Consider the following 14,207-nt stretch of genomic DNA (forward strand, 5'->3'; position numbering starts at 1 on the left):
AGTAGAAACATATGTAAAACTGTCTGCCTACAATACATACAGTGTTCTTCCCTAGCACAACATGCCTTTCAAATTAATGTCTGTAACTGTAGTAAGCATATGAAAACTTTGTTGAACACAAAGCATAGTCAACATTCATTCATTCAGGTAGGAAGCAAACGATTTCCATATTTTTCTCTTTAGCTGGAAAACTAATGTCAAATATCAACATTTCCCACTCACCCCTCTGGATCATTAGCAAACATGTAACCAACAACTCTACCAATTTTATTTGTTAATAGAGCTCAACAGACCACCTGCAGACCACTTTCAAAGACCTCAAAGGTAAGATTTTGATAAACACTGCTATTTAACCCAAGTTTATCATGAAATTCCAGAACTACTGGGTTCACAAAATGTAGCTAAAGGTGGGAGTGACAGAAATTATTTTTTAAAGAAAACCACTTAAATATTTTTAGATTATCTGGCATAAATAGTAATGCATATAGCTTTAAAAATCCATGTTTTCAGTTGTCATACTTACACACAGGTAGCATACAGATACTTCAAATTTTTCATTTTGTTTCATCCGTACAATAGGGAGCTTTACCCACTGCCAATCCATAAGCAAACATTCAAACAGAAGGAGGAAACTGACTTTTCCAAAACAAAAGTTGAACTTCCAGAAAGGACTGTCCTGTCTGGAAACTAGTGCATAACCTCCTCTCTATTCCTTCCTTTCAAGCAAACGTTTGTTTACCCAGATTTTGGCACCAGAAGCAACTAGAGGGCATCACAGTATTTAAAGCACAGCCTGTAGTTTAAATGGCCCTGGAATAAAAGCACTCTGTTTCACAAGGAGGAGAGGATGGTAGGGAGGAGGACTACAGGAAGAATTATTTTTACCAGTGCTATTTGTGTCACGTTTGTGGTCACTATTAAAATTCCAGGACTGCTAATCTTTATCATCCGCAGTAAGAAAACAAGATTCTTTAGGTAAAAAGAGATTGCCTTTGGAGGTTTTCCAAACAGGATTCACTTTTCTGGGGCTTGTTGTCAGTTCTTCAATTGTTTCAAATTTCCTGATCCCTATGGATAAGCTCAGCATAGTTCTTATTACTCAACACACACCACTCCTATACTGTTCTCTTCTAATTCAAAGACATGGGGAATCAAATATTCTTATATTGTTCAAAAAAAAGATAATGTCCCCTAACATTTAAGTAATAACTGACTTGCAAGGTACAACAATTTACCAACAGTATCATTGATAGCTTATCAATAAACTAGTTCTCATACTAAAGTATGTAAAGACATGTAAAGTCAGTTTGATAGGGTATCTGCTTAAAGAGGGATAAAAAAGATAAGCCAGGTCTGTTCCATGAAATCCAGATCTACTTAACTTCCTAGAACCTCATTTCAAAACACAACCCAAAGCCCAACCGCCCCAACATGCCTACCTCAAACCAAACTTTGAAGCAAGCACATTACACCCTCATCTAGGGCTTGGATTTCTATCTAACAAAATCCGAAGTAAGATCTTTTCACATGTGAGCTGGGATTCTGCAGATTTTACAGCTAAAGGAACTTATTATTCATTTGAATATATATGCTACCAGTCTCCTTTAGCAACAAACACGGCTTGCAAAAATGCTCTTATCCACCTGCCTCCATGCTGACGAGACACAAGTGATCATAGTGGGATTGCCCATACAGCTCAAGAGACCAGAGGTCTGTTACTTTTCATTTTGTCAGACAGCTGGTAGACTTCATATTAGAGATTCATCTTAAACCACAAGTACCTGACCCACACTCTCAGAAAACTGAACGCAGCCTGCAAAAAAGTTCCTTGAACTTATGGCCTGTTCACCCCCAGCTCCTTCTTATGGCTTTACACTGCTTCCCCTTGCTGTAGACAGAAGTGCTCCTGCTACACATCCAAAACATAAGCAGAAAGCCTCATAGTTTGCATTTTGAACATACAAAAGGTAGACAAATCTGGCCACATGAGTGAATATATACCCACTAGATGGAGAAGACCTGAATGGATGCACTTCTGGTTATGAAATACAAAACAAATCATTGCATATGGTCCTCCATAAGAAGCAAAAGCCTTAACACCTGAGTCATAAGTCAATGGAGGTAATTTTGTTCCAGGACCACTTAATTTCTTCTTGGATCTGAATTGTTAAACCTGCAGCTTCCATAACGAATCCCTGATAAGCACTGTTAAGATTCACTAGCCATTGCTAATATGAAAGGACATACTGCTCAGTGTCTCTTTAAACCAAATACTTGTGCTAGTGGCACAATGCCCATTAGACACTGTATCCATAGTTGTATGTTGTATTTTAGCTACTCCAACAGAAAGAACAAAAACTCTGTTACAGAGTGAGTTCCCACATTTTATTAAATGAGTATGGCAGTTCCCTATCTCTAGTCTGCAACATTTTTTCTTCTGAGAAATATTGGATTATTCTTTGAAGGAATGCCTTTTTTTAATAGCTGTATTCTCAGAGGTAAAAAACTCTTTATCCTACTGGTGAGCTCAACTGTGATAAAATGACATCTCAGATTTCTGAAGGTAAACATTCATTTGATATGGATTTGTTGAGGATGACTAAACAAGAGGATCCTTGTGAAAAGCAGAATGCAGCCTTTGTGTTCCCCAGAGAGAATTGTTCCTCCCAGAAAGTTTTGCTGAGGGCACACCAACCACTACATATTTTGCTTTTTGAAGTGATGAAGTTATTACCAGCACTAAGTATTTTGTTCTCTGATATACTGAGAAATGTATTTATGATAGCTGATTCAAGGACTCACTAAAGAAAGCTAATTTCAGTGTAAATGAAGGCTGACATACTTCCTGAACACTTCCATTTCAGGAAAGGTTTTTTTCATCCAGAGCTTTTCCAGCTCCTTGGGAAGTTTCCTCACTTTCAATCAGAGTGAATATCTTAACTTACAAGCAGTTCCAGATCTTCAGATAAATAAACTGCCAGCCTATAGATAAATTAACCTATGATTTAAGTTTGTATATTGTCACTCACTCCGTTTTTACTTTAACAATTATCATAAGTCCTACAGTCTTGAGAAATTTCAGACGCACTCAAGTTCATAAAAATTCACTGAGTTCTGAGTTGCCCCAAATAAGCAGAACAACCCACAATAACTTTTTATTAAAAGATTTAAAGTGTAATTTTCAATATTTTTCAATGTGGTTTCATTTCAGTTCCTAGCTATGTTAAAATTTATTTCTTATATCTGTATTTTTCATAATTCAAAAGTATTTTTTCATAGAGCAATTTGCAAATTATTGTATCATTACTGTACAATATCACTAAAATTGAGGCAACTTAGCAAGAACTCAATTTTCAGTAAAAATATGCTTAGATTTTCTTTTAAAGTAAGTTCTCCAAAAGTTATAGAAAAATTTTCCTCCTTTATACTAAAGGAAACAGTGAGAGTGAAAAACATGCATTATGATCAAAGTATAGACATCCTTTTCCCTCTAACATGAAAGTAACAATACAAAGAATGGTTTTACAAATTAGACATTTATGTCATACAGACCTTAGTAGTAAGACCATTCACTTTGGTCATAACATGTATTAGCTATTTCTCATGGATTTAGTAATTGGGATAGCAAGAGGAGAAGTCATGTGAAGAACCTGACACTATCTACAAGTCTGTGCTGCGGGTGAGGGAGGAGGAGAAGAGAATAAGAAAGTAAAGGCAACAGCTACTCTAGTTTAATTGGCTCTAAATGTTTCTCACACTGGAAATCTACACAATATATTGGGCTATGTTATCTCTAGACTTAATCAGTTTCCCCTTAGACTTTTAATTTAAATTCACTGACAATCCATGCCTGTCAAAAATAACACTTTTACTTCCAAGAAATGAAATTCAAGCACTTTTGACGTTAGTTTCCCCAGGCACTCCATGAGACTGCGGGAAAGAGTGGAAGCTATACAGTTTCTGATATAACCTGATGTTTGTGAACTGTACTTACAAAATGCGAGTACTAGAGCTTAAATTTTGTTCATTATTGCAAATAAAACTACCCAGAAGGAAACCAGTTTATGCATTTTCCTGGTAGGTCAAAGAACGCCTCTCTATAAAAGGACTGCATTAAAGTCCTAGAAACATTTTAATCTAAGGCTGTGGGGCAATACTTGGTAGCCACATGATGACCCAGATCCAGGAACAAATCCCACAGCAAAACAACCCCCCAAAGAAAACCTTATTTATTCAACCAGTCAATTCCCAACATAATTCACCACGCAGCTATAAAAACACACCAGCTCAGTACTGGATGAAATACAACAGCAAGTCAGCAACATCACTGAAAAATACTACATAAAGCTTTAAAAGAAAAAATGCAGAAATATAACAAGCAGCTTGCAAAGGATGAAGACTAACATTTCTTAACAAAACTGAAATAGCATCTACAACAAAACAACGGATGGGAAACACTGATCTCAAATATTTAGGATCAGAAATGCAAAAAGGATACAGCAGGTACCTTTCCAACACACATTCAAGCACACGTTTTTGTTTATGAGCACACATTTTCTTATCTGACACTCCAAAACCACCACTCTGACATAATCTTGAATATTTATTAAACTACTATGTATGCCACTAGAAAGAAACATGAGTGAGCCTAATGGGTTTGCATGATGAGGGCTCCATCTCAGACAGACCCACTACTGTGAGCAGAGTGAAAAATTTTACTACTATTTTTTCACAGAGAAAATCTAAAAAGATCCCTGGAATGTGGAATAGAGAGAAGGGAAGAGGCATTTAAATGATGCTGCCATAAATTCAGCTGGTGAGCTTTGACAACAATTGAGAAAGCGAGAGTTAACATAAGCTAGGAGAACAGTGGTGAAGGGAAAAAATCAATACAAAACTTGCAGTTTAATGTCTCAAGAAATAAGGAAAGAGAGGGAAAAGAAAGGAGAAGTAGTCCACATCTTTCTGTTCACAGGTAAAGAAAATTTTGGACACCTGAAATAACTCTGTAGGAAACTTTTTAAGTAAGGGTAATCAAGTTTTCAAACAAGGCAGGAGGTCATCTCAGCATCAACCTGAATTCTGAAATTCAAATCGTTGGCTGCCTGCCAAGAGAACAGGAAAACAAAATATCTCTTTATACATGTTATTTCCACAAGCTGACAGTGTCCTCATTAAGCAAAAAAGTAGCACTTTTTCCTCTTGTGGTCCAAAGAGCACAAAAAAAATCTTTTCCTCCCTGAAAGGCATGATCATTTTTCACTAACCAACACCACCAAAACAGTTTTAGGAATCAGTTGAAGACTCTTCTGTTCAGTCTCGTTATTTTTAGCTTCAATGGATTTCATACTCTTCAGTACCTTAGATCACAAAGAATTTGACTCCATCTTAAGAGCCAGGAATAGCTAAATTAAAAGTATCTCTCTGAGGGATATTATGAAGTTGAGTCAGAGACATCGCACATATCCAGACAATATGAATACAGTCACCACAAAACCTCAACCCTAGAGAAGACATTCAAGTAAACTAAATCTAAAAAGACACATAAATACCTACAGCTAGAACACAGATTCCTCTCTTTCAGCTTTCTGCTGCTTTCAAGTGTAAATTGTGAAATCAAATGTTCTCCTAGTCAGAAGATGCTTTAGCTTGTCCTACCATGACCACCATGCAGATACAGGTGGGAAGCTACTGTTGCAAAATATTTGCTAAAAAATCCTGATGATACTGCCAAACAAAAGAGAAGAACTAGGGCTAACTGATAGCTTTTTTTTTTTTTAAAAAAGGTACCTCCCGCAAACCCACCTTATCAAGATATAGAAGGAGAAATCCCAAAGGTTGACAGTTCCAAACGCATCTGGAAAAGTCAAAACACAAAATGGGGATGGATGACCAGACATAACACAAAACATCTTCCTTTGATAAATCTGCAGAGGCTACAAAGGTACAAAATAAATCTTAGACTTCCTTTCTCCACTGCAGAAAGAAAATAGGAATGAAAAGCTTTCCTTTTGCTGCTCATTCAATCACTGCCAACTCCATAAGTGCCTTCTCATCCAAAAATTTCTCATGAACAGTCTTCAATAAGAGGGAAGATTTGTACTGAAGAAACTGTGGAAGTGAGATATTTTCCCCCATCCTTCTGTACCAGCCTTTCGTCATTATTTGGCTGTAAGAAATCAGTGATTTCAAAAGATACCTGAAGATGAGCAGCAATACTTGATACTGATTTGTACCCAACTTCCCAGGTAAAATACCAGAATAGCTGGAATTCAGATTAAAAGAAATCACATACTACAAAAGTGGAAAAGAAGGTCTTCTGTTCATGCTGCACTCCTTTCAAATGACAGGCTGTTCACAGATGCCCTTGCCAAGGAAGTAATATCCCAAATGAGAATTTAACCATTTCCTTCAGCTTTAAAATAACTGTGATGTTCTCGAATAGTACATCTGCTCTTCTGTAGGGAAATTTAAGCACCCTTCTCTTTTTCCCCTCTCAATAACTTTCCTCTTTTACATTTGACACACAAAAAACCATCAGCTTTTTATTGGGTTTAACTGACAGAATCTTGTTAATGTACCTTAATTACTTACTACTAGTTAAGAACTATGTCATTCACCATGGGTTTCAGGAGATAAACTAACAAAGAAACACCTCAGTTTCAGATTTTCAACATGAAGGAAGGAGAAGAAGAAATAGATAAAATTGAGGTTTGGCAGTCTCAGTGTAATAATACACCACGAACTGGCAGTACCATATTGAAAATACCCCAGACAACCAAGCCACCTCACAAACTCAATATGTTTGTTATGCTCCTGTAGTATTTACTTCTACTGCTACAGAACTAGAGGCTTTGGAAAAAATCCAACGCCTCTCCCTGGGCACAAAATATATAAATAATGATTATATATAGATGTATATATTATATTGGTATTCTGTTGTATTAAAATAATAAAAACATGATTACATTTATTACAATAACGCAAAATTTTTGAAATGTACATGAGCTTAATGACATGTACATTCAGGTTTCATCAGATCATAGTAAGGTATTTGTGTCATACTTGACAAGAATTCATTTTTTCTGACACTATCAAAATTTACTTTGAAATAAATAGATAGCATGGATTCATGTTCACTTACTGATTTAGTGACAAAGGACAAGAAAAAGTTGATCACAAGTGGTGATTTGTTTTGTATTCTCGAAGTATTTTTACATCTTTATGGAAGCAAAACTGCCCTAGATTCTGATTCTTTATTTTTAAAATATCAACCTATTACCATAAATACCATTTCAAATATTCAACTTCTTATTTACATGAAATCTACAGCACTGTGGTCTTGACCACTGCCAGATTTCACTAAGCAGGTGTTAAAATAAAACCATCTATAATAAAACTACCCAGACAAAAAGCAAGCCAACTGCTGCTCTAACAGACTTCTCATTAATGAGCAAAACACAGTGGAGAGTGTGTGTCTGTAGCGAGACAGATAGGCACATGGATACAACCCCCAAGATAAAATTGCATATCACACCCCAAAATAAACGTGAAGAATATATCACAACCCAAAATGAACATTAAGAGTGTATCACAAGAAAAATCCCAGATTTCACATACTTTGCCTATTATTTCAAAAGAACAGCTATTTCAGCTACTTAAAGACATACTTTTGGCTAAAATCTACACAGTTCTAACATTAAGTTTAGAGTTACTACAAAAATCAACACATTTCCTCCCTGGAATACAATCCCACATGTGAATCGTCAAGATTCATAAGAGTCCCCTTTACACTTGTTAAACACACCCAAATTACACAAATAAGGACTTTGAAAAAAACCAATAAATAGCATAGCCTCACAGACTCAACGGAAAACAAGGCTGGGAACCAGTGATGGCCAGACAAGTCTTAGTTAACTAAATAATCAGCAGAAATGAGAAGACAGCAAAAATACTACTTGGATATGAGTTAGCTGGTTCCTGTTTTTGCATCACAATGGAGATAATGGCCTGTTATAGGTATTCATTATTTCAGTATATACATTTTTCTAAAGGTTGCCTAGTCCCTATCTTTTAAGACAGTAACAAAACCCAGAAACATTTCAAAGTATTTTTAAAGTTACCATTTAAAACCATTTATTAAACTCCTGATGAGAATATTTCTAATAAATGCCTCGGATTATCCCTACTCCCCACTGTGTACAATCCATAACAACAATACAGAAGAACTGCAACCATATAGCAAACAAAGTATTCATAATAATGTTCCTACTTACGTTTCTGTGTCTGAAACTAATGACTCATTATTACACACATCATTGAAGGTATGAAGTTGGTTCTACAGTTAGAAAAAGGAAGAAAAAAATTAAAATTTTATCTAAACATTTTGTGAGGCAGTTTTCTTCTATTTAAGAACAGTATTAGTGACAGTAAACAAATTTTTCTAGTACTTTCAATGTTTTTAAACAAATCGCTTTGAGAAAAAAATTGAACAGACATTCCAGTAGGCAAGAGGGATCAATTTTCTTTTTCAATCAGTCTTCACCAAAGCAATTAAATGATGTTACAAAACTCCACTCACTCCAGAAATCAAAACAAGGTGTGTAGCAGTCACTTAGCACATAGATTTTCATGAGAAATGAAGCACATACTCTGGAAACTGATGTTTTAGAATGAGTCTCCCCATTATTGCAACCCTTACTGCAACAGTAAAGATTTCTTTTCTCACATTATCTGTGTTGAAAGTCAAGAAAACTGGAGAGTGAAAATTTTGTATTTTTATATGAAATGAAGCTTTCAAAGGTATCTGAACTGATAAATTCAAGACATCCCAGGGGAAAAAAAAAAAGCTTGTTAAAGGTTTACATCTCTTTTCCACCCTTTACCTCAGCATCAGCTTCCCAGATACAGAGATGGCTCTATATCCAATTCTTTACAAATCCATAGTGTTTCAAATATTTACCATTATGTACTAAAACTTGTCAACTTGTTTTCAAAAAAATTAAAGACACAATAACATGAATTTTTGAAATTCAAATTAAACTTGTTGCGTTACTTTGTCAAAATATTTACTCCTTCCTTTCTTGAAACAAGTCTGGTACATGCACTCGGTAATTTGGGTGACAACTAATCTACAGTCTTTACACTAAGATTTATTTGTCCCTAATCTCCACAATTTTCATGGGAAAAATGTTTCTGAAGAAACAAAACTGAAAATATGAATTAAAATTAGTAAGACATGAAAGACTGATTATACAATTATTAATAGATAAGTTATTAATAGATACTTTCAAATGAAACATATCTAGGAGTGGAAAAACAAGTGAACTTCATGAAGAAATTTTTATGACCAAATAGAATTGGGCCAAATAAAGAAGTGAAAATTCACTGGCTTTTCTGAAGACTCGTGCCCCAACCGAAAATGTTTTGAAAGGGATCAAACAGTGAAAGAGTATCCAACTGTTACTATCATAAATTTTATATCCATGGTCACATGTTGATCCAAACTTCCCATAAAAAAATCCTTATCCAAAGGAATTCTGACAAAAGTTCTTCTTTTTCATGTTGGAATTTTCAAGCAATTTTTACAATAATTTTAATTAAAGTCTTAGAATTCTGACACAACAGCACAAAACAGAGACCATATGGGATGCTGTTGCACCACCTTATTCTCACTCACCTCCTAACATTTTTTTCACTTCATGTTTCATTACCATGAAATGCCAGAGGGAAGAAAATACTTTTACAATTTTTTACCATAGATGAACCATTGTATGAAAATAAAGAGGCCTGTGCCCAGACACTCAATTAACGTAACACAAATGTGTTAGTTATAAAGTACAACAAAGGTATAGTCTTCAGCAAAGAAAGCAAAGAACAAAAAGCATCTCCCTAGCTAGCAGTGCTGTCTCAAGACCCAGGCATGAAAAGTAACTAAACCTTCTACACAGGAAACCAATGCAAGAAGAATAAATATGCACTGTTCAAGTTTTTAATCTAATTTGTTCAGGAAAAAACTAACAACATTGCATTTGAATTTTCACTAATGCACAGAACCAAACAAAAAGAGGTTGAAAAACTGAGAAAGGAAGGAGGTCAGATCAGTTATGAGTATTCATTTTCACACACTGAAGTTCACCTGTAACTAGAAGGACAGGAAAACAGAGAGTCCTATTCGTGAGGAAATAGTAGAGAGAGAAGAGGGTATATTTTGGAGCTGAACCACCTCAACAGATGACTGGGAGATGAAATAAAGCTTCAGGTAAGATCTTGGTTTGTATTTTGCTGTTCTTTTCTGTAGCTATTTCCAACCTCATATTCAACCACTCAAGCCTCCACTTCGCTAAAATTAACTTTCATGTGTCTGTCTTCAACCTTGTTTTGTAAATAAGAACTTTACTCAGATGATATGACACATTATGTATACGCTACTCTTCAAGGGAAGCAGGTCTATATTTGGTGGCAAGCAAATATAATCCCTGTATGCCACACAGCATGTATTCGGTGAGTCTCAAGAGTTCCACGAAACCGAAAGGTTTAATTTTAGGACTGGTCACGTTAGCTGTCAGACAGGAAAAAAAAACCCTCTTGGCAGACACAAATCAACACCTCCATGTTAGAAGACATGCATCTGTTTAGATTCATTGGTATTTTTGGTCAAAGATTTCTGTCTCCACGATTAGAGCAAAAGGAACAATCTAGCGAGCCACAGCAATTATTTGACCAAATCTATTTTAGTCTTGATCCTGTAAGTTGAAATTAGAATCTGCATCTGAGTCACCTTTCCATATGAATTTTCAAAGAAATTTTTCTTTGAAATAAAGTACATACTGAAAAGTTCATACTTTAAAATATATTGCACATAATTTTCCTAAAAGTTTTCTTTGAATCTTCACGTCCTTTTGCAAAATTAAATGAAGAATTGCTTCAAGACTAAATGCTCAACTTTTGGCAAATGGAAGTCCAGGAAAGAAAAACAATTTGCAGTCGCAGGTATCGTAGTTCTAAAGTCTTGAATACAAAAAAAGGAAGCTGAAATTGTGTTGGTTGGGAAGAATAGTCCAATGAAATGTCTTTTGACAAAATCTAGCCATCAAAGAGACGAACAGAAAAAAGAAGCTCCAAAAAAAATAGTCACGAAGGTACATCTGTATTACAGAAGGTTGCGTGAAAATACTAACAAAGCTGAACTACGTTACATCTTTGTAAACAAACCTCTGTTTGCAAAGAGGACAGTAAAATTCAGTAAAGAGGCATTAAAAATTTCTGTAAATTTTGGTTCAGATTCCACACTCAAAAGTTGCACAGACCTGGCAATTAAAATTGTTGCAGGCAAAGCATACAAAACTGAATGAAACAAAATGCTTCTCAAACTCAAAGGTCAAACAAGAAAAATCAGAAGATGCTTCTTCCAAAGATATCTCCGTAAGAACTTTAAAAAGCGAACCAAAGATAAAATTTCCTATGATTTGAATAAGAAAGAAGAATAAATTGTCTCAGTGTTCCAGAGTGGTTTTAGAGACTATTCATATAAAAAGAGACTCAATTAACTTATTAACAACACCAAAAAACCCCTCAAAAATGATTTTTTTTTTTACAAGCTGAAACTGATTTGCTTTAGTCTAAAAATATTGTAAAGTTTTGCTTCTGTTAATACATGTCTGATATTAAAAGTCTCACTTTCACAGTCATATTTATCAATCATAACAGGTCAAAACATAATTAAAATCACATATTTTCACACTCCCTTAAATGTATTACATGCCTAAAAAATAAACAAACTGATGCATTCTTTTTTCAGACTTCCTGTTGGTAAGGATATACAAAAAGACATACATTGGTAGTTGAACAAGGACAACTGAACAAAACCAAAGGAAAGTACTTACAGGAATAAAAATCTAATGTAATTGGAACTATGCAAACACTGGAAATTTACTTTAAAATCAATGATACCAAAACCGACATTTCCCAAAACTGTTCAGAATAAAAAAAGTTACTTTTATGCCCAGTTAATAGCCATATTTTAAAATGTATCTGCTAAATATTATATCTGTAACTGTATAAATAATAAAGCACATGGCAATGAAAAATCAAATCAAAAATACGTTATCTTCTACGTAAGACTTCATCAACTCTCTGAAGTTTTCTTATTACACAAAAAGAACCCTGAACACTTTACACTAATTATGAAAGAAGATTAGAATTCAGGCACCGAGTATATTATTTGTAGCATTCATATACATGTAACGTCATATGAATTACTCATGTGTTTACGTTATATTTACAGTAATGTCACTATTTCTTCCAAAAACGAACTTTACCTTGCTTTAGCATCTCTACTAGATGAACTGTATTGTGTTTTCATTTATATAAATGAAAAACTTGAATGCATTCTAGTCCAAAAAAATGCAGTTACCCTTAGAAGAGCATTTGATTAATATTGAGTGGATGTAGTTCACAGACTTTTTTTAAAAAAAAACAAACAAACAAAAAACAAAACACAACTTAGTAGGTCACATACCTATGTAAATTAAAGATTTACTTTCGTCAAAAAACACCTATAATCTGACTGGAAATACTTACAGGTTACTTTAAATTGCCATTTTTTAAAACAATTGTAAGTACTTGTATATATAAATACAGTGAGAAGCAAAATGAAATTCAAGTAAAGTTGTATTTACTTGACAGTCAGTGAAGAGAGTCACTGAGCGATACCATGTAATTAGTTCGAACAGAGAACGCCAAATGTGTTCATAAAACACTACAAAACTTAGGGAGAACATGTTTGTTCATTCTAGTATAGTTTGTTCCTATTCATCATTTTGTGCATTAAGACAAACATGACAATATGAGCTATAAATCTTAAATACAGGAATGTCAGAAGAAACACAAAATTGAAAAGGCTCGGATGAATAAAAAACTTCACTTCTGACCTTCTGTACAACTGTCTCTCTAAGGCTGTAATACACATGTAGGAAACAATGACAGGCAAAAGGTGCACAACGTATCTTGACTAGTGCAACATGGAGTATTTCCATGGGAAAGAGAAGGGTGGGGGATTTTTTTGCTTTTAATTTATTTCTATTTGATGCTATACATATTCACCTCTTCAGTCTTCTGCTAATTAATGCTCTCTCTTGAGAAACAGACTACACTAAACAAACAGGAAAAAGAGGTATGTACAATACTAAGAAGCAGCTAATTACAGTAGAGTCAAGACACTGTAAAGGTAAAAATCAAAACAAATTGAAAGCCTTTGTAAACAACAAATACAGCCACATCAAGAGACTTAATTTCAACATAGCTGTCACAAATTTCAACAAAACATGAGTTTTGTTTAGCATGGTAAATGGTTCAGGAAATGTGTTACAATTCCATAAGCTGCAGAACATAGCTATCACTTGGACTTATCTCTCAGTGAACACTATATTCACAAGCATGACTATAATTTCCTAAGACTGCATAAGAGAGTTTCTTTCTGCTGTTTTCACACATTAAAAAAGCCCCCAAACCAAATCTGTAACTCATAAAACACAAAAAGAAACATTTTTCTAAATATTATTTATATTTTTTAAAAAGTTCTTACTGTTATTTGACTCAGCCCAGCCAATCTCATTGTTAGAGTTGGAGACATAAAGTATTTAAACGCAAGATCAAGACTTTCTTTGTCAAAACACAAGGCTGTATCCAGTGGTTCTTTAACTGTGCTCCACATTAAATCTGCCATGTTCCGGGCTGCACTCTGTCGCAACTCCTGGTCTGACAGTTTACATAAATACCTAGAATAAATTACAAAAGGAAGAAAAAAAAAAAAGGGGGTATGATTCAATGATTCAAACTAGAACATTCCTGGAACACCATCTTGACTATAGCAAATATATATTTCCAATAGCTGTAAGAGTACTAAGCCTTGAAATACCACTATTAAAAGCTGGCAACAATAAAAAAACCACTGAAGAAAACCAGAATTATGCAGAATATTTTAAAAGTAAATAAATTTATTATTTTAAACCTCTTAGACTTCTTTCATTCCACAAAATGACAGGAAACCCATAGAGTTCTTCAGAAATGTAAGCTGGAAGCCTAAACCTCCTATCTGTTTCATAGGAAGCCCTCTCCAAATAGCTGCATCATGTTTATTTACTTCATTTAAAATTGAAGTGTCGTGATCCACTTAACATATTAATATACTTTAAAACTGAACTTCT

At 34.5% G+C, this 14,207-nt stretch overlaps 1 protein-coding gene across 1 annotated transcript in view; it reads right to left on the reverse strand.

The window, feature by feature from the left end:
• Positions 1–14,207, reverse strand: part of USP34 (ubiquitin specific peptidase 34) — a 135,354-nt gene that overhangs the window by 80,543 nt on the left and 40,604 nt on the right. The window contains exons 7-8 of the mRNA XM_086460384.1: positions 13,586–13,778; positions 8,277–8,338 (exon numbers count right to left, since the gene is read on the reverse strand). Of these exons, the coding sequence (XP_086316510.1) occupies positions 8,277–8,338; positions 13,586–13,778 (255 nt within the window). The remainder of the gene's footprint in view (positions 1–8,276; positions 8,339–13,585; positions 13,779–14,207) is intronic.

Source organism: Leptosomus discolor, chromosome 2 (assembly GCF_034619465.1).
Source record: "Leptosomus discolor isolate bLepDis1 chromosome 2, bLepDis1.hap2, whole genome shotgun sequence".
Lineage (NCBI taxonomy): Eukaryota > Metazoa > Chordata > Aves > Leptosomiformes > Leptosomidae > Leptosomus > Leptosomus discolor.